The sequence below is a fragment of the Mastacembelus armatus genome, chromosome 9 (genome assembly GCF_900324485.2).
Source record: "Mastacembelus armatus chromosome 9, fMasArm1.2, whole genome shotgun sequence".
In the NCBI taxonomy this organism is placed as follows: Eukaryota; Metazoa; Chordata; class Actinopteri; order Synbranchiformes; family Mastacembelidae; genus Mastacembelus; species Mastacembelus armatus.
The window spans coordinates 10,918,768-10,946,670 of NC_046641.1; the positions used below are offsets into that span (position 1 = coordinate 10,918,768).

Below are 27,903 nucleotides of genomic sequence, written 5' to 3' on the forward strand. Positions count from 1 at the left end.
AATGAGTTTGTCAAGAGTTCATTGCCTGTATGTGTGTGCATGTGTGAGCCTGTGCGTCAGTGCATGGCAGTGAGTGTGACTGTGTGTTCAGTTCGCGTGTGTGTGTGTGTGTATGTGTGTGTCACTGCTGAGTAGCCATTGAACAGACCCCCAGCTGTTCTTAAACACTGAAACAGCCTCCCCTGCTCTTTTTTATGTGCAGTCTGCTTCATACTCAGTTCCCATGAAATTGGCCCTTCTTTGGCTCACTCACAGACTGCCTGCACTGTAAATGGCTTCTCTGGAGTCTGCCAAGGGCCAGTGGGGGCCGATTTAAAGACAAAAAGAGACTGACAGATCCAAAGCTGCCGCACTGCCCCTTAACCACTCTAAACCACAGCACCAATTCCAATTGTGGATTTTTTTGCACAGATAAAAGCCTATTCATCACAACTATATGAAAAACAAAATACATATTTTTATTGGATTATTATTAAATACCAACTTTTGTGTTATGTAATGCTGTGATGCAGCACCTCTAGTGTTTTTTTGCTTAACACAGAAAAGTTACCAATTGAATATTTGGATATAGAGAATGTCTGAAACTTATTTTTATTACCTGTTACTGAGTGGTGCCTAATATTTCTCCCAAGTGACCCAGCTAGTGAAGTCATTATGCTTTCCACTCTCTCAACGGGAGGTGGAGCTTTTCTTACTGAAAACTTATTCTACCCCGCTGCACAAAGACCAGTGTGCAGTCCCAGTCTCCTCCACGCTGTGAGCGCGCAGCGCCTGCACAGATCGCTCCAATTTGGAACTAAAAGCCACATTGCATGAACCTTCATACATTTACTGCAGATTTCCCTCCTGTGAACGACCCTCGGTATTCCGCTGTGTCTGTTTTCCAACAGATACTCTGACCCCCGAAGCCCGTCAGGACCTTGTGAAGAGAGAAGCTGCGGGAGTGGTCTGGAAACTTTTGCCATCATGAGCACGCGAACGGTCAACCTTGATACCTACAGCCTGTCGCTGTTCACGGCCAAAGAGGACATCCTCAACCCACGTTCCTCCACCAACTGGTAACCGAAAAAATTACATCAGAATCTGATTTATTATCATAATAAGAAATATGTCATATGTAAATGTATTTGCGTCATTATGAAAAAAAAAAGACATGGCAGGAGTTAATCAGTAACTTTCATAAAACTTTCATGATCTGTATCTTAACTCGATTCAGCCCTAACCAGAACGTAGAGTAACCAGAGTGGCTGTTGCGTAAGCGGAGGCTTGATTTCGATTAATCCAATGAGAGGGATATGGAGGTGGCCAGCACGCAAGCTTGGCTTTATTTACAAGCCCAGTAGCGCCAAATGTGCGCGGGCCAGTGGTACTGAGAGCTGATGTGAGGTGTGGATTGGCTGTCAAGTCCCCCCTTGGTGTGGTCAGAGCGCAGCACCTGGCCGGGTGCCCGCTGCTCTCACCCGAACCATTATGCCCTCACCTTATGTTGTATATTCTTCATTCTTCATGCTGAGGATCCTGTTTCTGCTGATGAGCTGATCTCTGACATGGGTTGTGTTTCAGGGAGAGGCGCTTTAATTTGACATGAGCACAATCCACATGATTAACCAGTAATAGTAAGGAACGAATGTTCAGCAATAAATAAAGTAACTTATAAACACTATACCAAAGACCAGTGGCCTTGAAACATGAATTCATTAGACTACAATAAAAACAGGCAATAGACTGTGGTGCTGGAAGAACTAGCTCAGTGTTGTCCCTGGGTGATTCTTTAACACCTGGAAAGTTGAAATGATTTATTTCACTCTTTCTGTGCTGGTCTATGTGTGAAACCACCCCACGCAGTAACCTGAGCACCCGGACATTTGGCACATTTAGTTTTTCTGTCACAGGGTTCCTCTGGTCTGTCATGGTGACCTGTCCATCTTTTCTAAACAATACCTGTGCCTGTCCCATCCTTTTCCTCCACTTTCTTATTCTCTTATACCATGTCTGTGTGTGTGTGTGAAAGGTATTGTCATATCTAGCTACTATAGTAGGTCAAGTCCACACATGTGCTGATTCTGCCCATCTCTGTTTCATCTTTCTGTCTTCACTTTCGTCCTTATCTCCTTCCTGTTTTTTTCACGACACCATGCCGACTCCAGGAAATGAGACTCAGAACTCTATGAGTGAACACTGACAAGCTAAAATCTTTATGAAAGGAAGGAAAGAAGTTCGCCATCCAAGCACAACATACTCAGTTTCCACTCAATCTCGTATTTCAAAAGTCTTTCCATGTTTGCTGTCACTGGGGTTTTGCCCCAATGGCAACACTTCCATGTTGACACTTCACTGATCCAGCAGTTCCTCATTTGAGAGCTTTTCCCTAAGTTTCAGTGAGCAGCAAGTCTGTCAGTCATAGAAAGTGTCTCCCCCAACATATGCATGTGCAAATGTGTTTGCAAGGGCATAAAAAAAAAAAAGAGAGAGAAGTACAAGGAGCGAGAGCAAGAGAGAAGCAGAAATCCCCCAGCATTCATTGAGCCCACTTCAGAAAGCTAAAAACGCTGCTGGGACTGAATAGAGAGGTGGGAGGGGAACAGGATGATGTCATGATTCCCACTGTCAACCCACTGAGACAGACACCAACCGTGTTGTGTGCGTCTACGTGCGTGTTTAAAGGATTTTAAGTGTGTATGAGAGTTTGCATGTGAATATATTTGTTTCTGGATATGCATATGCATCCTGCAGAGACCATTAAAGTGAGCTGTGGGCGCTGAGGAGTTTTAATGGAGAGGAGTGGAAGGCTTGTTTTGTTGAATGATCCCACCACCATTTCGTCGCCTTGGGGTTCCTGTGTGTATTATCTAATGACCTTGTGTCCTGAATGGGAAACAGACCCTTTGTGGGTGAGACTCTGAAGAAAAGAGGTGCCTTTCTATGCAGCGTTCATTCAGACCTTTTTGCTCAACAGACAGCCTAGGAGGTCTCCCCGCAGTCTCCAAGACCAATGCGGACTACAAAGTCTCTCACTAGTAAACCTGCACTGTCCGCATGTGTTTTGTGTTTGTGCATGCTTTAAAGAATAAGGCCTGTCATTTTCTATATTAGCGGTATTTTCAACCATCCCCACACAGAGACTAAAACCAGCAATGGACTCTACTCACGGTTGTCTGTCAGTCTCCAACTGGTATTAATTTATTTATCTGTGCCACAAATCTCCTGCAACATGTTTCTGAAAACAACATTAAACATATGACCTGTATATTTGTTAGAAATGTTGCCCCAAAGGCTCTGAAATGAGGAAGAGTCAGTCCAGCATGTGCAAGATGTATTTGAGCTTGTTTTTTTTTTTTTTTTCCTTTTTTGTTGCCTTGTATGAAGATATTTTTTAGGAAATTAAGTGAGCAGTGCCCGGTTGTGGAAATATTTATACCACAGACGTATTAAGTCAACTTAAGTTTCATACTTTCCCTATTGATCCAGGGAATGCATACGTGCGTGCGCACTTGACTTTTACTTCAGAGGTTGTAAAATTTGGTGTAAAAGTCAGTTTGGAGCAACATTTTTAATCAATATTCAGGTGTTTTGTAATGAAGAAACATGTCATCTGGTGCAGTGGTGTGTTTCACTAATGTGTTCCTAAAAGTTTTTGAAGAACTACAGAATTTTGTGGCATAGATGTACAAGATTAATCCATGTTGGGGATTGACTGACATTAACTGTTAGTAGAGGTTTTAGGATGTTGGTTTTAGTCTCTGTTATGTATATACAAAAGGACTGTCCTTATTCTTTAAGAGACAGAGAGAAAAGAGAAACAGAGTAGATGCATGTCCCATGGGACATTGTTTAATCCTCTGAGCATAAAGAACAAGTTCTAGCACAAACTCAGAAAAACATGTCTTGTCCTTAATGATTCCCATACTGTTCCTTCCTCAGTAAGCGGTTTGTTCTGCACATTTTACACATTTGAAGCTCAGCTAGTGGGTTAGTCTAATCAAGAACAATTTTCCAAACCAGCATGCATTACCGGAAGTGTCTTCCTGGAAAATGTCACATAGACTACACCACCAGCTTAACCAAGAATGTCACAGAGGGCAATAAATCAAGTCTGCAAAGTGTATCAGATGGGAATTCTTATTGCGCTTTGGAGTAGATTGATCTTTATTCAATAGAACTGGGTGTGGAGTATATCCAGACATCTGTGGGCTCACGTGACTTTAAGCACACCTTCTTCATAGACTTTTTTCATGCAGTTCACACCTTGATAGTGCCGTGCTTGTTTAAGTGTTTCGCTATGTCATTTTCTAAGGGTTAGTGCAGTTAACAGGTAGTGTCTCATAAAGCAAATACCCAATTTCACTGTACAAACAGAATTATTCCGTTTACTATTTTGAGACCAATCAAACTGGTCTTGATTCATTCCAGGTTGAAAGTTTAGTTTTAAAGTCGATTCAATAATTTAATCACAATTATGAATAAAACATAAAGTCTTATTTCCAGAAGAAATAAAACTGCAAATGCCATTGCAGATTAATATTATTATATTATTAGGGTGGTATAAACTGTAATATAATTAGTTCTAGATTATTCAAAGACATGAACACTGTTTTTTTACTGGCCTGATTTTTACTTTACCAGGTAAAGACACTTCCTCAAAGAATTTCCAATGCAGTGAAGACTAATTTACTGTTGAAAGATGTTATGCCTTCACCTGTCATATTTTATTTGTTTGTTCTCAGAAGTGTAGCTGCAAAGTAATCTCTCACTAAATGGTAATGGTCATGGAATTTCAGATATGAAGTTTCAGTTTCAGTGCGGTTTTAAAACAGAAATTCACCTATGGCAACACCTATGGCAACACAATTTTTTAAAGGCCTTAATTCAATGTTGCGTTCTTCAGTACATTCAAGATATTGAAATACAACAGGCCATTTAATCCGAATCGATTGATTATCTGGATACGGATCATTTCTCTTTAATTTGTTGCCTTCATTTATCCTTTCCTTGATTTTGACATTCTGTGGGAAACAGTCATATCTTGTGATCTGACTCTCTTGTTGATGATAAATTGAAGAGCTTTTCTTTCAGCTTAGTCCTGAGGTGTTTATGTTGCTGCTACGTGCCAGAACTTCCAGAGGCTCATGCATGATTAACGGAGACCTAAATAGTCTAAAGTTACACGCTAGACGAAATACACCTGTGGCTGTAGGGAGAAGACGGGAGGGAGGAAGGTAAAACACAAAGGTGCAAGCGTGTGTGGATTCACATTTGAGTGCTTCTGCTGTGTACACTGTCTGTCTAAAGTGTTGCCTGACACCAGATGGAGATTAAAATGTGCAGCAAGTCAGTTATCCTGTTTGCAAAGATAAACAGTATTTATCTTTGTCTTTGATATCAAGAAGTTATTTTTTTGCCTATACTTCCCTGCACAGCTTCTGCTTTTTGTTAAGTTCCTTTATTGTCCACAAAGACCCATCTATCACAAAACCCCTGACAGTACATTAAGGCTAGCTGTCCACACACAAGTTGTTGTTTAATTCTCATCTATCTTGGTAAACGTTGTCATATCTTTCTACACTGAAACAAGCCTTACTGATCTGATCACCTGACTCGTGAATCCTACAGAGCAAAAACCAACACTCTGATTGGTTTGCTGTCTGTTCAGGATAAGGCTTCAAAGGCTGTACACAGGGTTGTTATCAGGCGGAATGATAATAGAGCACAGTTGATTGATACTTGGTATGAATAGCAGTATACTGTAAATAGGAAGTTACAGGGCAGTTACACTAACCCTATTCCCAGTACTCTCTCTGTCTCTCTCTCACTATGTCTCCTTCCTGTGCAATACTTCTCTGTGTGATACAGACCTCTACTGATTTCCAAAGGCCCAGGCATCCTATTGTTTAGTGTTTTTGTAAAAAAAAAAAATCTTGTAAGACCTTGTATTGTTGTGTTTTAGTTGTTAATTGAAAGCTGCCTTTCATACTGTAAGGGCCAGTAGAGTAAATCATTCAGGTGACATCACATTCGTATGAGTTAGTAAGATATAAACCAGATCAGAGAGACTTTCCTAACTGGTATACTGGGACCATGCACTTCTGGTTTAATGTTAGGGCAAAGATTAGGTACACAGCTGTCCCAGTAACGCAAAGTAGTTCCTGTTTCACAGATACAATTCTTGCTTTTGGCTACTGCACTTTGTGCACAACAGTATCCTTAGCTTTCCTAGCGGTTCTTGTGAGCAAGTCTTTGGGTGGCATGTTGGAAGATGATAGAGATGATGGCTATAATGGCTGTTATATGTGTTTTTAAGATTCTAAGATTAACTTAGTGGATGATTCAAGCAGTAATCACTAAACAACTGCTTACTACTGCGTTAAACATTGTTTAGATTCATCTAAGTTCTATGATGAAAATACAAGGTAATAGAAGGTCTGATGCATAATGAGACATGACTGCAGGCTTACTGCATGTGTGTATTGTGAGTATGTGATTCTGTATGTTTGGGTGTGTTAACATGCAAACTATTGGGTGCAATACCACAAACTGAGACTTTCTTGTCAAGTGTGACTTGTAATTGTCTGAGGTAAAAGGTTAGTAATTAATGTTTGATGGATGCAGTGCTGGTGTTCCCGGTGTCAAATTTCTACTTGGAACGAAACATCCTCATTTTTTCTTTAACAAAAGGGCTGTTGCCTTATAAAAGACAGCATGTCCAATAGGTGTGGCATCTGTGGTTTACTGTAATATACTTTTTATATGAAGTTTGTTGTGAACAGTAATGTTTATGATATTTTGTCAGTTGTCCTCACACCTGACCTTTCTGTCAAATACCCCTTTTGTTCATTCAAAGGCCTCACAGCACTTGACCTTAATCCAGATGCCCTCAACACATTGTTTCCAATGGAAATCTGTCATTTTCTTTATGCCTACAGTGAATGCAACAAATACTTTATTGTTTTCATTTGTAGCTCAAGATAAAGGCTGATATACTGCTGGAAAACATTGTAAAACCAGATGGATTTTTCATGCAGATGTTATGAAAAATAGAAGCTGGATTGAGCTGAGTTGCTTGTTTAATCTAACTAATGGGCCTTGAGTGTAGCAGACAGAGTGGTATTTCCAAGGGTGTGTCAGATAGCTGCCTAAAAACATCTGTATTTTAGTGTTTCTTCAAACATTGGCAGGAGGATGAATACAGTTCTTGGCGTGTGTGCCCTAACCCCAGTTGAGACACTTTACAGGGATATCTGCAACAATATGATATCACAGCTACAGATTCTTCTGCTGATGTTTGCATGTTTTTGAGCTGTAGCATTGTCTAAAGATGCAATCAGTGAAACCAAGCCTCTGACACTCTGACCTTACATCTGATATTCTAATACTGCAGATATTAGAGTGGTCTACCGATCTTAATGCCATTGTCATGCTTTGATTACAAAGTGCTGAAACATGATATAGTGACACACAGATTTGCTTCCTTCTGAGTAGCTCCCATGCAGCTGTCTCATTGCAAAACAATCATGTTACTAAGACTGGGATTGATTGATTGTTTTAGAATAATGTCAAATAAGGGTGTTTTTTTAAAAAAATCTTTGTTGGAGAAACAGCAAGTGTATTCCTTTGCTTTTTTACCAGATATTAATCAAATAAATGCTGTCGGCAAAGCTAGGATGTGTTTTAGAGTCCATCACTTCCCTCTAGATTTCTAACCTCTTGAACCTGACAGCTACAATGAATGTTGTGTCAAATGTATTCCTAAATGTCTCATCATGTTCTGTACCGCTGTAGCTTGTGTGTCTTTGTGAAAGTGCCAGGGGCAACACCAGCAGTGCCTGACAACCACAAATATTTGACAGATGATGACATAGCTATTATTATTATTATTACTATTATGTCCTTAATTGCACAATTATGAGATTATCAGACACTGACATGTTCTTGCATACAAGTACTGATACATTCAAACACATATACATAAAGACAGCCACCGGGGCAGTTCACTACGGGCGCCCCTTGTGCACTCCCTTAGCTGTCCTGGTATTACAAGGTGTCATCAGCTGTGTTTGCCAAGTTGCTTAAGCAATTGGTCCCACTGCACCATGGTTACAGATGAGCACCATCGACATCGACTTTAGCATCTTGCAGCAAAGTCACAGTGGATAGAGGGCCTCGTCTGGGATGTCCGTTTTCCTTTCTCCTGTCTTGTTTGTTCACTTGCTGGTGGTAGCATTGGGTTGTGGGTGGGTAAGGAGTGTCAGGGGGCTCTGTTGTCCTGGCGACCTTGGTGGGAAAGCTGGGTTGTTTGTTAAGAGAGACTCAATGGAACTGGGGGGATGAGTGGAAAGGGACTGGGGAGGCTGGGAGGGTGGCTACAAATGAACATGAAATACGGAGGTAGAACAAGGGTAAAGTTTGGGTAGTGATAAAGTGGGAAAAGGGGAAGAAATGAGAGGACAGGTGAATGAGTGAAGAGGGAAGAGAAATAACTAAAGCATTGAAAGAGGATATGTGGATATATGAGAGTTTGTTTAACAGAAGGAAATGCTTGAAGATAAGATTGCCATCATGTTTTTAATGGTCCCATAATAACTGTGACACAGAAGGGAGGCGATTCCTGTGTGCGTATGAGTGTGTATAGCAGTGTGGGACAGCATGAACAGGAAATGCCAGAATGATCCCAGTGGACAACGATTTTATAGGTTTTATCACCTCTCCTCTCCTCTCCTCTCCTCTCCTCTCCTCTCCTCTCCTCTCCTCTCCTCTCCTCTCCTCTCCTCTCCTCTCCTATCCTCCATTCCCCTATAGCCCTCTGGGCAAAGCGTACACCTCTGTAAGAGTCATAACAATTTACCCCATAGAGACCCACAGCAATTCCCCTGTAATACCTCCATCAAGACACTTGCCCCCAATAACCGCATACTCTTCAGCACCCTTGGAAACCCCCTATACACCCTGACTGTTTACCATTGTGTGCCATTGTCAAATGTGGCCCTCTCCCTGTTTATACTTCTTCCCTGGTGCTTTTCATCGTTTTTCCCAGTGTGAACCCTATCTTTGAGTGGCTTTTCTCCAATCTGAACATATCCCTCCCTCTGTTACATTCACTCCATGTATCTCATCAGACTTTATGCACACACCCATGCAACACTGAACGTAATGTACCCAATTTCTCTTAAGCTCTGCTTCTATTCTGCTGGTAAAGGTTTAGCTTCTTTAGCTTCATGCTTGTTTTAAAAAAATAGCACTTTGACTGAAAAAAACATGTAGTGTACACAGGGCAGTCACATCCACAATAAAGGAGATGCAAGCAGTATTAAACAATATATTGTTGATTGTCAGACCAAAACTGTGACATGTAACTTGCAATTAAATGTCTCACATTCTGCCTTGAGGCATTATATGCTTAAGCAGATGGACAGACACACCTACAGTGACAGACACAGACACAGAGCTGTCTTTCTTGATGGTTAGGATTATATTACACAGAGAGAAATGTAGTTTAGCTAAGTAATTAGTACATGTGCAGCTGTGTTTACACAGTGACAATGTGGATTAACTGCCTGCAACACTAGAGCAACCTTTGTCCATGCAATCAACCACTATCTGCACCACCTCACAGCTGATCACCTGATGACAGGGTTGTGCTGTGTCACCCTACAAGTCAAAGTGTTACAGATGTGCTTCGATTGTATTTGTTGTTTTGGGACATTTTGAATTGCCTGCCATACAGCAGTGTATTTTATGTCTGTCTTTTCCTTCTCATAGACACAGACAACACTGTTTTCTCTCACTAGGCTTTTGGCAGTGATTTAATTACTTATTTGTTTAGTTTGTCATATTCTAAAGCGGCTCTGTGTTGTGCTGAGAAAAGACATTTTCTTCCCTCCCCTATTCCTTTCAGCATTCCATCCAGTCTCTCCCTCTGCCCCTCACTACCTTGCCATTTACTGACTGATACTGTATGGACTATGTTGTTTTACTTATTTACTCAGGTTTTCCAACATTTAATTAGGATACATTTCTTATAATTTTGTTCCCCATCACCTCTGTCATTTCTCTTACTATTTACCATCCTTTCCAGGCTAAATACCTTTAGTGGACTGTAATAGTCTCCAGGGGGGTCTGATGTGTCCTCCACCCAGACAAATACTATACTGATTAGTCGGGGTTACGCAGAGGGTGGACCTGAGGACTGTTATGATCTAGGAGGACTCTAGGATCACCGTTACTTTAAATTGACTTGCACAGCTATAACAAAGTACAGGCTGCTTCAAGCTGTCCTCAACATACACACATATTTGCAGTAATAGCCAAAGTACAGTAAGATGAGAAATCACACCTAAGAAAACACCTAAGAACTTTAGACTAATATGAAGATGTTTTAAGACTTTAAAAAGTGAAGATATTATAAAAGTGAAATGATACATTAAATGATTTATTAATATATATTAATAAATCTCATTAGTTTAACACTGGGGCTTGAGCTTGGACAAATAGATTAATCATGTGTTGAAGATCAATTTTTTTTTTTTTTTTTGGTGCAATGTCACTGAAGCATGGTGGATTTTACAGGTATATTGTTCCTCATGTTTGATCATTTAGAAATTTTTGACTATTTATTCTGAGACAACATAAGCCTGTCATTTGCATTTATACTTGCGTAATTTATTAAACCTAACGTAGGGTTTAAATGTGAAGCTGTGATTGATTCGTGCGTGAGAGTGTGTGTGTTCAGTGGGATATCCTGACAGTCAGTTTGGCCTGTGTAAATGCTGTTGACTAGGATTTGGCATAGTATGGTGTTTGGAATGTGTCTGTGCTCGGCACTACCATTAGATACAAATGTATAGTGTCTGCCAGCAGTTCACATAAGGCCTGAGGCAATTTTGCTTTTGACAGAATAATGTATGGTGTGGGGAATAGACCAGACATAAGATGGTGGTCTGGAGTTTGCCTAATGTATTTTATAATAAAACTGAGCTTCTGCTTACCACTGCACTCTTGCACAGTAATGATTCTTGCACTTGGGACATTAGTTAAATCTCATTTCAGTGGGACCCTGAATGTCAAGTATCGTTTTCCTCGTAAATGACAGCAGGATATTACACCTTACTTCATAAAGCACAGTACTGTTTATGGATGTTTAGCTGGTGTGTATGTGACCTCACCACATCTCCACTATAAGATATTGGCTTCTTTCTGCTTTGTGCCTTATGAATTTATCCGCACATCAACATTGTTTTCCAGTCAGTAATGTATTCAAAACTAAATTGAAGTTCTTTTTTCTACTGATAAACAAGACGCATTTCAATAGATGAATATTACTTTGCAAGTAAGATTAATAAGTTCTCCTCTGGGAGACCACAGTGGCTTGTTTCAATGCCCACCCCACTCAGCAGCTCTTATTAAGGGGCCCTTTTGCTTGGTTTGTGGGAGTTACAGTTGTTACATCCCAATCGTAGCAAGGCATCTGAATGAATCCTGTGCATAAAGCCAAGAGTATGAAGTCCATACCGAACTTTTTGATCATCATGGTTATGGCTGATGCATCAACTTAGACTTTAATGCTGCATCTGTCCATCATATCATCCCTTTCTCTCTCTTACATGAATTTTTCAAACATTACCCATAAGCCTCCATGTCTCTACAGTCCAGACAGACAGAGGAATGCATGTACGAGTAGGTCACCAAATGGACATTATATTTTGTAACATGCAGGGGCTGGCGGGTGGGTTGAAATTACTTTTTCAGCAGTGGAGTTTGACTGGACTTCTTTTGGCTATGTTTGGCATGAGGAAATGAGCAGTGTGTGCTGTGGGGATGTCTCTGAGCTCCCCAGTGCTACACAGACAGAGAGGTAGACAGAGAGAGAGAGAGAGAGAGAGAGAGAGAGAGCCTAAAAATAGCACTGGGAGCCCAGGTCAGCTTTGAGCCAAGAGCGAGGGAGGGGGGAAGGGAAAAAATAAACATATGATGTCAAACAGTACAGAAAGAAACTTGTGTGAGAGGTAGATATAATGGAAATAAAAATCTGAAAGAAGGTAAGCATTCATAGGCTCCACTGTTAAAAATCACAGGTTTTGACAAATGCCTTACGAGTTTTTGTGAGACCACAGGGGATATGTGTGCAGCATATGGAAGGGGAAGAACAGGAGAAAAATGAGCAAAAGAATGATCTGATGGAGAGCTCAATCTGAGCAGTGAATCCTGGTGAGAGCTCCCAGCCTCTCATCCATTTTCTCATATCTTTCTCTTCATGTGCGGTTTATCATAACGCAGCAGCATGCATAACGACAAATCTCTCCCGCTGGCAAAGATGGAATGAATAAATGACCTATGAGCCCGCAAGATCTTCCTGTCAGAGAGACACAGAGGGTAGGAAGTGTGGAGTCGAGGGAGAAAAGATGAGGATGAGATATTGCTTCAGTTTGAGAAAGAGGTATGTTGTGTTACATGATTTAATGCAGGAGAGAAAGAAATGTGCTGTTGTTGGAGACGGGGGTCAGAATAATCAATTTAGAGTAGTAGAGATGGTGAGATATCAACAGAATATATAGAGATTGGTTAGTGAGGGGAACATATAACATAGAATATATAAGAAAAAAGTAGCTGGTGGCCAAAATATAGTATATTCTTATAGATTCATTTTGCTCTCTCCTCTTGTATAATAACGGAGAAAAACAATAACTTTCTCTAAGAAGAAAGAAAATCTCCCCAAGCCTCCCAAATTTCAGTACAAGAGAAGTGTGTACATTGTGTTCAGGTATTTCCTGTGTATTAGCATACTCAGATGGCTCATGGTTTAGCCTGTTGTAGTGCAGTGCCTGGATGAGTTAAAGTAAGCCCTTTTCCATCACACATCGCCATCTGCTTCTGTTATGTTCATCCTGAAATGGCAGAGTGTAGCATGTTTGAAGGTATTTGGAGGCACTGGTAGTCCAAAACAAACCATCCCTATTGTTACTGGCTCAAGCTTACAGTATAATGTGTGTGCATGTGCTTGTGTGTATGTGCATGCCTGTGTTAATGTACTGTTTATATGCCTTTGTCTTTTGAATACTCTGAGATCAATGGCTGTTTATTTGTGTTAAAGCTGCACTGAGTGGTCGGCTGTGGTAACGATGCAGAGATTTCATTTCTCATTGTTAATTGTGTAAAAAAGTTGATGTTTCAGATTATGACATCATTTTTTCTTCTTTTCGACTCCCACACTCCCCCCTTTTCATGCACCTCGCTTAATGATGGCCTCTTTCTCTTCTCTTCTCTTCTCTTCTCTTCTCTTCTCTTCTCTTCTCTTCTCTTCTCTTCTCTTCTCTTCTCTTCTCTTCTCTTCTCTTCTCTTCTCTTCTCTTCTCTTCTCTTCTCTTCTCTTCTCCACCCTCTGTCCCTCCCATTCTCAGAGCTGAGGTCATAGCTGGCTGGCTTTGGAGGTGGGCTGGAGTACAGACACAAGAGAATCTGTTTTTCTCATCTGTCAGTAGAGCTCTGAAGAACTCTACAAGTGTGAAGGGATGTGGGTCGATCAGCTCTCTTCTGGAAAATTTACTACCATTAAAACTGCTGATGCTACTATAACATTACATTAACAAAGCTAATCAAGGGGTGCAGACATGAAAGAGAGCAAAGATCACCCCACTGGCCTACTTGGATATGACCCATTGTCTTATTCAAGGACATGTCAGAATGATTTACTTTTGATGTGAATTTCAATCTCCACCTCAGTTTTGGAGCTCTTTATGTCCATACTTGCTACATCACACAGCTGGCATATCCAGATTAACAGTGGTTTGCTGCAGGTTTTGACATTATCGTCTACTGCTGTAAATAGCAGCTCAGCTTGTGAATGTGCATTATGTAAAACAGCATTTGCAGGCTTTCTCATCAAAGGGTTGATGTGACCAACAGAGATGCTTTGGAAATGACAGCAGATTTTGACTGGCCCATGTTATTAATTGCTTTCCGAAAATCATTGCATTGGCAAACCTCTTGGCCTCACTACTTTGTTTATGACAGTAACTAAGTCTGGAGGTAAAAAAAAATTGCTGAAAGGGAAAAGGATGTTTGCAAATTCCATCTTAGTGAAAGTCCTAGAAGAACAAAGAGTCTCCCACAGCACGTCTGTTCCCTGTGGGTGGGGAATTTGCACATGCAATTAAGACTCCTTCAGAGGCACAGTTACCTTTGACCTTGACTCCTTGTGAAATGTGACCTTTAGGAATGTCTTGAGCACCAAGAGTCTGTAAATGTGGCTTTGTACTTAAGCTCTTGGTGCTTGTAAGACTAATGAGGGAGTGCAGTGTGCTGTTTCTTTACTTACCGCAGCTCGACTAATCCCTGAAGAGATACATAAAGGACCTTGTGCCACAAATTGCTGGCAGGCCCTGGGGGATGTTTCGATGAACTGCATTATATTCAGACAATATATTATTTCAAAACCACTTGGTTTTCCATGATAACACGATAGAAGACAGTAAACACTTGTCAGCATTATTAGCTCAATAAAAAAAAAAAGAAAAGCACAGTCAGCCTGCCCCCATACACATGCAGGACCAGGCTGCAGCTTGCTCAGCAGTGTGCACAATATGGTTATTGTGTCCTCAGCACACTCATACACACACACGCACACACACACACTCACACTCACACACACACTCACTGATTGGCTTTTGTCGCTCTTTGTTCTTAGGACAGACAGAGGCTTGTTGTACCAGTAAAAATAACAGTGATTCAGAGATCCTAAACTAAGTTAGCTGGCCTGCTGTCAACCTGTTGCAAAACTGCTGTTGTTTTTTACTGAGCATTTTGTCTCATAGGCCACAATGTGGTAACTATTTAATTTTCTTTCTGCGTGCCTTATTCTCACCGTCTTTCACGCAATCCCTCCCCCGGACACACATCCACAGACCAAATACCTTTGACCTGTTGTAATAGCTCCCGTTGGCTTCACGCTCTCACTACCCAGCTCCAGATGTTATTGACACATCCCCAGGAGTCCTACAGAGAGAAATTTACACACACACACTGTCAGACATAGACACGTGCACGCACACACATGCATGCAAATGCACACGGGCCTGTATAGCTTTGACAATACATCTCTCTGCAGGCCACTTCATAAAGTTCTTTAATATCACACAGACATTCACCCCCAGTTGTGCTTCAAACACACAAAAGGCATGGAATTTCAAACAGCATGTGGGTATCATCTTTGGAGGCCATAATTCATTTTGATTAGAATCTCTTTGGTTGATTATGAACTCTGCAACAAAGCGAACATATATAATATTTATCGCTCTCAAAACAAAGACTGTTCTTAGTTTGTTCAGCAGTGTTCACATGAAAACACATGATGAGTTGTTGAGTTGCCACAGTGACCTGCAGTTTGACTGACTGAAGGGTGCGGTGGGACAGGTTTTCACCTGCAAAATGTCAAAAACCCTGTAGCTGTGAATAGCACACGCTACATTTATTTCAAGCACCATCTATCTTTGAGGCAAACTATGAGTGAAGGTTATTGTGTTGCTGAGTGCCTTCCTGTTTTACGCGCACAGTGTAAAAGCATATGTAAGGGTAACAAGGGCAGGAAAGGGGACAGAAAGGGGAGAAATTTAATAAATACTTGTGTCAGGGTTGCTGAAGATAATTCATTTTTGCTGGTGCCCTCCAAGGAAGCATGTTATGGTTTAGACAAAGAATATGCAGTATAACATCTGGCTGTGGCTGCGTGTGTGCCTGTGTGTGTCTATTTTGCACAGTGATAGTCTGAACACATGGCGCACCCAGCTGTCCACATGCTCATGGTTGGATATGAAATTCCTGAGTGTGCCTGCAGTTATTGGAATGCCAAAATCAAACATGTTTTCCTTTAAACCAGAGCATTCAACCTGTATTGACACCTTACATTACAAATGTGTCTGATATGTCTTCATCAGCTATATTTCTCATTAGCTTACCTGTGTGTGTCTGTCCACAGGGCATTGTTTGCATATGATGGAGTCACCAACAAGCTCAAACTGGCTGATTCAGGAGGTAAGGTGGACTAAAATATGTTTGCCTCAAATGAAAATTATGAATAAATTCTATGAATGAAACTTATCTGCTTCTTAACTTTGCATGTCTTTCTGCAGTTAGGGAAGATATAGAATAATTCTCACTGTTCTCTACTAAAAGAAAATGTATCATTCTTGTGTGAAGCTCTCCATTTGTGTATTTCTGTCCCATCTCTGTGTCTTTTCAAACAGCGGGTGGTGTGTCAGAGCTGGCAGGGAAGTTTCACATCTCCAAGCCTCAATATGGACTGTGCAAACTGGGGAGTGCGGAGACAGGAGGCCCTCAGATTGCTATGATCAGCTGGGTGAGTGGCAGTCGGGCTCATGGGGCTTTTCTCATGTAAGCACAAACCTACTGAATTTAAAGAAACATGCAAGTCATTTAGCTCAGCTCCAAGATAATAAGTTTAACATCTTAGGGGTGCACATACAGAAAATTCTATGTACTTACAAACCTGTAATATTCTCTAAGGAGAATAAGCTGCTTGGTAAATTCACATTCCTATGACAGATTTACTTGGCATCTGACGTGGGAAAATGCTGTGTTATTACGCCATTGTAATAAAAAAGCGTATGATTCACATGGCAAGCAGAAGGTGTAAATGCTCCCGCTCGTTTGGAGATTTCTGATACATGTGAGATATCTGTGAGTCAGTACAGTGATTATGTGTGTTATTTATACGGAGCTGCAGTTTAGCTGGAAACATGTAGATTGTCATCACCTCTGATTGTTTGGAAACCCAGTGTTTCCACAACACAGACAGAAATGTATTTGCAGTCATGCAAATCTATACATACATTCTACATGAAATAAATGATGTGATATTATATTATTATTATTATTTATATATGAGACAAGCAGTTACGGTGGATACTGGATATATTTGCATAAAACCACAAACAGCAGTGTTATATATTTGCATATTTGCTATATAAATATACAAGATAATTGATGGTGTAAATTGTCTTTCTATCATGTTTGTGATTTTATAGTTGAAGGTTTATAATCTTTTCCAGTTTCTCTTTCCACATGGTCAGTTTTATGAGACGCAGATTAGTCTCTGTGACATCATCCTGTTGCTACTCAGTCCGTCTTCCTGTTGTTTTTTTTGTCTCCTCAGAGAGAAAGCTATGATATGAATGTGTCTGCATCCTGTGTTTGTCCGCAGGTCGACCAGAGTGTTGATGACTACCGGCGGAACGAATGTGCCAGCCATATTCCGGCCATCAAGAGCTTCTTTAAGGTGCAGTAAATCAAGATATGCTTGGTCACTAGCCCATTAACTGTGGATGTGACATATGATAATGTTCACTTCATCCAGTAGTTTGTATTGTTGTTTGGTTCTTCAACCAGACTGTGATATGTTCAGCTCTGAGGATGGGCATTAGCATATGGAAACGTTCTAAACGTGCCAATTTTCACAATTTTTCTCCAAAAAAAGGGGAAAAAAATCCAGACTACTCTCAAATTCTATATTTACTCACAGCAGTTTACTTTGTATTGTCTTGAGCGTTTCCTGTCCTCAGTCCACTTCCTGTTCTATTGGTGGTTTAGCCCTGTGTTTGATTGGTTGGTCTCTGTGCCATATCACAACTGGGGGTAAAATTTCTAAGTTTGGGGCTGAAAGCTCTATTGTCTGTTGTTCAACCCAAAACATCTCAAAGCTAAGTAGTGATAAGAGAGGAAGTAGAACAAGCAGGGGTTAGAGAACTGTACATAGGCTAACTCAGTATTATCATGATTCAGGAACATCTGTGTGCACAGTATATGACATACACACTGAAACTGCTCCTCTATATGTTTGTTGTTTATTTTTTGGCACTTTTTTTAAGACAGTAAATGTTGTCTCTGGGATTTTGTGAGCCACTGTATGAAAACCCCTCACCCCCCCAAGTGAGTGTATGTGTGTGTTTGTGCATGTGTGTGTGTGTGTGTGTGTGTCAGCACCCTTGGGCCTCTGCCCCTTTTCATGAGGGATTTCAAAACTGTAGAAAAATGAACATATTGTCAGTGTCGAGGGGAGTTAAATTTTAAAGTGTAATTTTCCATTACTCGGCAGCTGAAACTTGGATATACCAGTTACAGTTGATTAAAACTGCAAGAGAACATTCTGTATCTTCTTGCTCCATGGACATCACCACCTAGCATATGGATTGCATTTTCAGAAATATCCTGACGTAAAGCCTGAGGTGATTATAAGTAACTGCGCTGGCCCATCTTTTGTTCATTCTACACATGGAGTTTTTCTGTTAAGGCGCCTGTAATCACCATCAAGTATCAAGTTCTTTTGTAACTTCCTTTATGTGTGGACAAAGTTTGCTTTTTAGTTTCTGTCAGTGTTTTTTTACCCAGGATTCTGGGATTTTGCAGCAGATGATAAAAATGTAATTGCTTCTGTTGCAGGTTCTATACACCAATTATGTGTTTTTTCCAATAAAAATGATTGGTGACATAGTGTTGATTAATTAATTCATAATCAATTGATTGATTCGTCTATTAGCATTGTATTTAATCAATAAATCAATAAAAACTTTAACTGCTGAAGTGACGATTATATCCTTCTTTCAGTATATTGTTTTGTTACCTTTCGGGGCTTTAGGGATTAAAAACACATCTCTGTGAACGAGTACACTTTAAGATGTAGGGCTTGTGCTTTTACTGGTGTTTATACTTTGAGTAAAAGATAAATATAACACTACTTTTCCCACTAGTGCTAAACATCTTATAGAAGTCAAAGACATGGCATTACATCATTTATTAATGAAAGCTTATTTTGGGTCTTTTTTTCCCTAGAGCAGTAGCTAGAGGATATTTTAGGGGGAAAGAAATTGTAATAGCAGGGTTGATGACAGTTGCCATTATTACCAGTATCATCCTGAATAGTTCAAATCAAGGTAGTCATTTGCTGTTGTCCACACTAAAGCAGAAAAGAAACAGAAACAGTAGCAGAAAAGATTCAGCAGGTCTTCAACAGTCCTCATTATCAGCTGAAATCCCACTTGACCTTGCACTGACTGGGAAACTAAACTACAGAAATAACCTACATACATATATTGACTGAGAATAATTCTTGGTTTTCATTTCTTGGGATACAATTAGGTAGAATTTCCTTATACACTTTGTTAGCATTTGTTATTTGTTTCTTTCTTTCCTACTTTCTTTTCTGCTTTTTCTCCCACTTTGTTCTTTGTGGCTTGCTATTTTGCATGTCCCAGCTGGCAGTGAGAGGGTTTTGTCAGGGCGAGTCTGCAGCAGCAGATTTGGGTGTGTTACATACTGTATTCCAGTGTGGCATTAAGTTATTGAAATTAAATTATGAAAAGGGCGCAGATGTTTCCATTTCCACTAAATAATAACAAACTGAAGTTGGGAAGAAATGGGTGGCGTGCATATGCATTCAATGTTGATCCTGTGAGTGATATCCTGGAGGGCATGGGAGCAGGGAGACATGAAAAAGGCTGGTGAAGGTGGAGATTTTAGTAGCAACAAAAAAACAGTAGTTCTGTTATAAATAAGGAATGACGCAACATGTTCAGGTCAAAGCACTAAAACCCTAAAGCATTTACATCTGACCCTGACACACTTTCATGTCCATCACCATATCCCTTTATTACACTTTCTGTGTTATTTCAACCGCTCTCATCACTGAAGTACATCATAATTTCTTTAGAACATAATAATATTATAAAAAATGCTATTAATCTCTCTAATTAATAGAGAATAAAGCCGATCATGAGCAGCATAGAGCTATATTTTAGCTCTATGCTGCTCATGATCAGTTCGCATTATTTTACATGAAATGATTTCAGTAATAATTTGACATCGTAACAAATCAAAATCCATAATTCTGACACTAATGACACTTAATGTAAATAAACCATAAAAAAAGCAGGGACAAACTTTAACTGGGGGACACTTGAGTATCCTCACATCCTCCTACTGCCTCTCACAGTCTGACCAATTCTTGAGTCGACTAGTTTGGTCTCAGAGCAGAGAGACAGTTTGTGTGGAGTTGGGCCCCATTAGCTGGAATGTAATTCTCAACCTGTCACATCACCCAGAGCTCTTTTCCCTCCCAGAGCGATTATATTCTTATACCCTACGCAAATTTTCTTTTTTTTTTTTTTCCATCACCGTTTCACATTCAGCATACCTCCTCGTCAGTCTATCGAGATTTTTTTCCATGGGCATATCAATAGTTAGGGTGTAGCTAGGGGTGACGATGTCACATTTGTCTAGGTTTACTATTGAAGCTTTACCATCAGCTTAAAAAGAAAGCTTGTGATGTGTTTGTGTAGTTGACTAGGTAATTATGGAGATTGTTATATTACAGTATTTTAAAATTTGAGTAAAATAAAAAAAAAAATCTGATTGGCTTTCATGAAGTCATGACATTTACACAAAATTGCATGTTATTGGGGTGAAATGGTGAAAAGAAGAGAGAAAACAACACATTAGTAGCTGGTGGAGACTGAGAAGAGTATAAAGGCTTTATTTGATGTCAAACACTGATGATTTACATCTAATACAAATGTTTAAAAAGTTTTTTGTTTTGATATGCATGAGGCCTAGCATTTAAATGCTGTTGACTGACTCCCAGTCGTGTTATGCTACAAAAAACCAGCTATAAAAAAGGTATGAAAACAATCTGAGTATGAAAGGAATCTGTTTGACGTCCACCTGCATACAGCGGTGTACATGTGTATTTATTTACAATCATCTCTTGTTTGCCTTGCTTCTATGAACTACAATGCAGTACTGTGAACACATTTAATCCAAGTATGATAAGTGATACCATCACTAACCCTGGCGGTTCATGCAACTTTTCTACCTAATGAATTACAGTATGTGAGGACGCAATCTTGATATCAGTAATGAGCAGACTGTGATTTTCTGTACTTGCACTTTGCAGAACTGAGTACTGCACAATACCAGGGAGAGCTTTTGCTGCACAGTGAGCTTTTGTCTTTTTCCATGATTTTCCCTGCATCCCTGGCAGCACTGGGGACTGTCTGTCTGTGTGTGCGCACTTGGCAAGTGACAGCTAGAGTGATATGGATTATACTCTGTACTGACATGTATTATAGGGCACACTGAATGTTCTGTTCAGTGTCAGGGTCAGTGCTGTCACTCAGATAAAGCTGTGGTTTCCTTTTGGAGGCTGACAGACATGGCCCTTCATCAACAAGTCTGGACTTACTCTCTCTATGGAAATGATTGTGCGGTCCTGGCCATATACAAATGATTGTGTACATAGGATTCAGGTTAGATTATCACCTTTCTCCGATCTGATTGTAGAAAAGCTGCAGTGGAACACTATGTTTTGGCCTGTAATTGTCAAATATGATCTATCAGTATTTTGTACATATCTCTCCATCTCTTTTGAGCTCCAGGTGTTAAACAACATGCATGTTAACTGAAGATCTTTCTCTTTCTCTAACTTTCTGCACACACTTTTACTTTGTTCTCACTTACACTGTCTCACTCCTTCATATCCCATTTATCTCCCCCTCTGTAATCTACAACCATCCAAACCAATGCATTCCTGTCCTCATACTAAACCCAGGGAGTGTGTTTTGTTCTCTCACAAAGTAAGTGTAGCAGTTGCACAACTGTTTGGCTTCAGGTTTGCATAACTCCAAGTCAGACCAGGAGAAAACCACCACAGAGACGGTGCGTACTTGTGTATAGATTCTTGCCTCTGTGGGCTGGTATAACTCATGTTGCTGGGGCATAAATCTTAACAATCTCATTTTGGGGAATCAACATCTTTATGGGTATAAAAAGCAAGTACCCAAAACAAAATGGCAAATTGGTTTAAGGTTAAGGTTAGGTTAAGGTTAGGTTAGGGTAAGGTTAGGGGTAGGCAAGTAGTGGTTAGGGTTAAGGTTAGGCTAAGACTCCAGGAAATTAATTTCTGATGTAATCTCCCCTGAATTGATAGAAGAACAACTGAATGTATGTGTGTGTGTGTTTGTGTGTAGGTAGGGTGAGGATGCATTCAATTCACACATGCCTTACTCTGCTTGCCATCTCCTTATTTTCATTACGTGCCCTCCATGTTTTCAGGAAGCACATGTTTTCATTAGTGCAGAGAAGGTGGAAGATGTGACAGAGGAGAACATAAGAGCTGAGCTCAAAAAAGCCAGTGCCCGTGCACCTACACAGTGGGCGAGGAGGAGCTCCAGGTCTGTCGACAATGAGGAGATAGTGGTGAGTCTCTTGCAATACCTTATCTGTCCATCAGATGGAGGCAGAGAATTTCATATCCACATTTTAACACAAATGGATTCAGTTATGCAGATCACCTCTTGAGTGACTTCAGGGTTTTACTTGTATTTCCACTATGGTTATTCATGCTTCTGAAAATAATGAGAGGTTTCTACATATGCTTAATTAAAATCATTATGTTTGCTGCAGTGGAAACTTTAAGAATGTTTGGCTCTGTATTCACAGTTTCTTTTCTTATAGGGTACAAACTACAGAAAAACCAATGCTGCAATGGAGATGAGACTAATTAACAGAGACTCCTTCTGGGCACGTGCAGAGGTATGCTAGAGTAGCCCTCTCTCTATTTCCACTTTTCAAAGGCTAGAATTTGCTTTTGATGGATGATTACTGCAGTTTAGATTTGGAAATCTATTGAAAAGAGCTGTTTTTTGATTTTAAACTGAAGTGACAGTACAAGATAGTTTCACACTGTGACCCTTTGTTTGTGTCAGCGTGAAGAGGAAGAGAGGAAAGACGAGGAGAGGAGACGAGCAGCAGAGGAGAGACGGCACCTTGAAAGAGAAAGAATTCTGAAGGAACGAAGGGATGCAGAAGAGAGAGACAGGAAAATGAATGAGAAGCTGCAGATTATTGAGGAGCAGAGGTTGGAACAAAGTCTGTTTCCTGTAAATAACGTACTGTAGTGGCTTTATTATATACATTGAACGAACAAGGTAGAACAGACCACAAGTGCACTGTATTATGGGCGTTATTGTTGGGCAAAATGAATGAGTGATTCTGTTTTATTTGTTTTTCTGTCTTGCAGAAAAAAACAGGCTGAGCAAGAAGAGGAGATGCGCAGAAAAGAGAAATTAAGATGGGTCAGTGAAAAGACGTGTGTATGGTGCTAAATTTTCATGTGTGTAAGCTCTGCCTTGCGGTAAAATGGACATCTGTTCTGCTGGAGTTTGTTCAGACTGGACCAAACTCTTGTGTATGAACTGCATTAACCTTGAGGTGTGCGACATCTCATTCTAAATCTGTAATTGCCTCTGACAGTTACATTAAGGACATTATAGCTGACCCCCAGATCCATGTGAGGGCCACACTTATCTGCCACAACATCTGTTGATGTCCAGAGACTAATGGATTTACTGCTACATGAACGAAGACAACAGCGGACAAATTGAAATGTACAGGGAAAAGTGGACTACACACAACCACTTCTGAATTTTCACTTTCTAATGAGATATTTAAGGGATGGTACAAATGATGCAAACTATATCATTTTACACCCAAAACCAAACAAATGAACCTGTCACTGAATTTTGTCACATACTATGAATGGCTCGTAGGTCATAACAGGCATATGGACACTACAGAGATGCTGAATTCTATACAACACTAACACTAAAAATGATCTCTTCAAATTATAGCCAGAATATACCAGACTAAGAGAAATACGTCTGTCTTAGAGGTGAGGGATGCTGTCCTTACTAGTGTAACTAGGGTTAGGGTGAAATTAAGTGTGTGTAGTGAAAGGTTTTCTGATGTGGACGGTACCTGTGAGAAACGCTAAAAAATACTTGCAGTTATTAATTAAAGTGAGAGTGTCATTAATTAGGATTGAATGTGCTGTGTTGTTTTATTTTAAATGAAGAGCTTAAATGCATTAAAATGTGTGTGTGAATATGACTGGGGTTGTGTCTCTGCACTGACAGGAGCTGCAGCAGAAGGAGCATGAGGAGGACATGAGAGCTCGTCTCAGAAGGAGTGAGTCCATAGAGAAAGCAGCTGTAAGTGAATCTTAGGCTACTCTAACCCTGACCCTGGTATAAAACTACACAGTTGCCATTACTTAGTGTCCTTTTGCATGAGCACTTTTTTAATCAACTTGGATTGGCCACACCTTTGTGAAGCTGTTTAATTATTTCAATTTATCACTTGAATTGACCCTCTGTATTATAATTGACCCGCAGGAGGCAGCAGCATTAGTATCCCAACGATCCATAAACCCTAGGGAGTTCTTCAGACAACTGTCATCATCATCATCACAAAGTCCAACTAGCCCTGGATCCTCCCGCACTGGTATGTGCACTGTGTGTGAGCTGAAACAGCAAGTAATGCTACAGCTTGAGCATCCAGATGAGCTGCAGCGTAATGCAGTCGGACAGTTTTGGATAGAAAATGTAATTTCAACTTCTGAGCTACTCACACATGGTTTTGTTTCACTTCAGGCAAACCTTTTAGACGATACCAGCGCAGTCTGACAGACACAGCTTTTATCTTCTCTAAAGCGGAAGAAAGTGCAGCGTCCTCTCCTCGCAGTTCTCCCGTCGTCTCCCCCTTCTCCCGGGCTCCTCCCTCTCCCATCTACCGCACCACTTCTCCCCCTATGAGTCCTGATTTCCGCCCTGTCACCTCTCCACAAAAGCCCAGAGCTCCCATGTCACCGCCCACATCACCTCTTCGCCCTGCCCCTCCAATTTCAGCTCTACCCATCCTTCAACAAACTCACAACCAAGTTCAGGCTGTTGATGAGCCCAAAGCTCTGTCACCTACAGAACCTTCTGCGCCTCCTGCATCCCCAAGTTTCTTGGTTTCCTTGTCTCCCAGTTCAGTAAAAAACAACCCCTCATATTCAGATGACCTTCCTCCCTCTCCCCCAAATACCCCAAACCAGCCAGTGCATGCAACTTTTTCCTTTGACAGTGATCTGCCTCCACAGCCTCCAACAGTGCCTCTTCCTGAGAGACCACAGCCAAACACAGGTAGAGTATAATAATACACAAATGATCATATAATTGTACTATATAACAGGATTAAATGATCCCATTCAGTGTGCTGATGCGATGTGAAGAAGAGCATATTAGTGTTGCTTAGTACTCAATTTTTTGCCAAAGACATAAATCGTTTGGCATTAAATACTGGTTGTTAAAATTTTATTACAGGCTAAGGTGACTTAAATGCCTTTGCCAAAACCTACTACTGTCTAAAGCAGCCAAGGGATATGAATCAGTGGCCTGTTATTCAGAAATGACGAGGCTCAGAATATTTTACAGCCCAGTCACGATGAAATATTCCTAAAGTAACTACATATACTCTTATTCTTGCCAAACTTCACTGCAATGTTCACCCGGAGACCATGACATTTACATTTTTTATTTCTCTCTTTCTACTAAAGACTTTTTGTTTTTATGGACACTTACAACAACATGTGAGCTTATCAGTTGTGCAGGTTTTTGTGTTTTTATTGATTACATTTTCCAATCAACAGACATCAAGACAGCCAGTCTGGTCTCGGACACTGGCTACAAAGTTCAGGCTGTGCTGGTGGAGGAGGATGAGGAAGAGGATGTGGAGGAGCCTGAGGAAGAAGAAGCTGAAACACAAGCCCAACCTTGTGCTGTTATCACAGAGCCAGAACAGACTGAGGCAGAGGAGCACGGACAAGAGGAGGAATTAAAAGAAGAGGAGGAGGATACAGATGAACAGGAGAAGGATGAGGACAGGGAAGAAGTAGAGGTGGGACTTAAACAGGAAGCTAAAGCTGCATCACCGGAGGAGCCAGTGGAGGGGGTCCCAGAGGATGAGGAGGAAAAGGAAGATGGAGAGGAGAATAACCAATCAGAAGCCAGTCAGGCCACTGCTGAGCCTAATACGCTTTTAGAGGAAGAGAAGGAGGAAGAGGAAGAGTCAGCAGTCACAGGTAGCCCTCTTGTATCCTGGTTTGACTTGGATAACATTTTATAAAGAGTCATGTTTCACTTTCAATGCAGTTCTGTTTTCTAAAATCGAAAACTTTTTTTTTTTTTTAAACTGCACACAATGACACAAAGTTGCAATAAATTCAATATTTCAGATGCTGAACCAGTTTGTCAAGAAATCAAACACGAGACTGTTGTCCTGTCAACTGGTGGGATTACAAACGGAGAGGACGCGCAGGAACAGAACGGCATAGGTTTGGCAAAAAAATTATCTGTGTAAACAACGTTGCACAATGTAGGGATTATTCTGTGATAATACATTAACACACCCATTCTGTGCTGGTTGGACTGTGATGAATGCTTTCACACTGGTTTTCCTCAGAGCGATCTTTGAGTCCATCTGACAGAGAACTCACCAGCTCACCGGAGCTGGCTGTGTGTAACGACCTTCATGTCACAACAGAGCAGGATGATGTTGAGGAGAAGGAAAAGGAGATCTCGGAAAATGGACAAGAGGTATCTACAAACACGTATTATATTGTACAGCGTCCTGTCTGTGTCACCCTCATCCAATCCCAATGATTTCTTTTTAAAATGTAGATCAGAAATATATAATTATACTTTTAAAACAGGCTGCACAACTTTCCGAATTATTTGGGCACTGTAGCTTTCTGCAAACGTTACTCAAACAGGCATATATAGTGAATTTGGTGGGGACTATTTTTAGCAGTGGTTTAATACACATTCGGTTTATTGGTAGGTATTTATAGAAGGAGGGCAGTGTGTAAGTACTTTTAAAATAAATTACCATCCCTGTGTTCACTGTAATGAATAAATATGTCACCAAGGGTGTTGTTCAGTGATGCGTATTTAATAGCTTTTGGGCAACAATTGAAGTTTATAGCACAGAGCAGTTACAATGCAGGGCTTGTTAGTAAGATCAATTCATTGATTGATTGGTCTGGTCATGGGGTGTTAATATTCCATACTGACAGCCTCATCTTTTAAAATCAAAGTTCATGAGAAAAACAAAGTTTTCATGAAAAGTTATTTCATTTTCCTTTATTCTCAATTTTATTGAAGTAAAATGTGTATTTCATGATTACAGGCTTTCTCTGACTCCATTTTCCTCTACAGGTCTTAGCCGAGCGACAAATGTGCGTCCGTGCTCTGTATGACTACCAAGCAGGTAAGCTGCCATTTAGAGGATAATCACCACGCATGTGCACATAAAGTGCCTCCACTTACAGTAATTACACTGTGATTAGCAAGTCCTCACCGTGTTATCTTGCGGTTCCCACAGAGGACGAATCCGAGATCTCCTTTGAACCCGGTGACATCATCACAGACGTGGAAACGGTGGACAAAGCTTGGTGGAGGGGATGGAGCAAAGATGGTCGGCAAGGCTTGTTCCCTGCCAATTATGTGGAGACCATATAGATAGAGACACAGTAGCACACACACACACACACACACACACACACATACATGTATACACATACACACATACATGTATACACATACACACATACACTCAGGGACACCATCTCCCCCTCACATTTATGCATGATTTTACCTTAATCCTCCCACTCAAACTTTGTACTCTCGCTTTTGTAGAAAGGATAAAAATTGTGACTCTCTGTGTTGATGTTGTTTTAAGAAAAACAAAATATTTTCACAAGTATACAGAAATTACCCAAGCTCGTTTTCTTCGATAAAACAGCAAAGACCTTTTCCTGGACCAAAATAACTTATTTACTTTTGATTTACAGTAGAGATGTTGGTGAGAGGGATCAGATCACAATGACAAATGATCACAAACTTCCTTTTCTTGTAAGAAACTCAAACACACCTTTATAGTGTATATTCTTTTTTTGATCCACACATATAACAAGCATACCATTCTGCTTACCATTTGCTTTTACCATTACATTGCTAAAAAAAATAT

The 27,903-nt window shown here is 40.5% G+C and overlaps 1 protein-coding gene across 1 annotated transcript; it reads left to right on the plus strand.

The window, feature by feature from the left end:
• The first annotated feature begins 726 nt into the window (after positions 1-726).
• LOC113139179 (drebrin-like protein) lies at positions 727-27,632 on the plus strand. Its single transcript, XM_026322206.1, has 16 exons — positions 727-1,058; positions 15,962-16,017; positions 16,230-16,342; positions 17,207-17,281; positions 22,108-22,251; positions 22,510-22,587; positions 22,761-22,912; positions 23,075-23,129; positions 23,970-24,044; positions 24,228-24,336; positions 24,486-25,019; positions 25,526-25,957; positions 26,111-26,209; positions 26,338-26,471; positions 27,093-27,144; positions 27,259-27,632. Exons 1-16 carry the CDS (start codon positions 967-969, stop codon positions 27,393-27,395), a joined length of 2,337 nt encoding a protein of 778 aa, XP_026177991.1. The 5' UTR covers positions 727-966; the 3' UTR covers positions 27,396-27,632.
• The last annotated feature ends 271 nt before the right edge of the window (positions 27,633-27,903 follow it).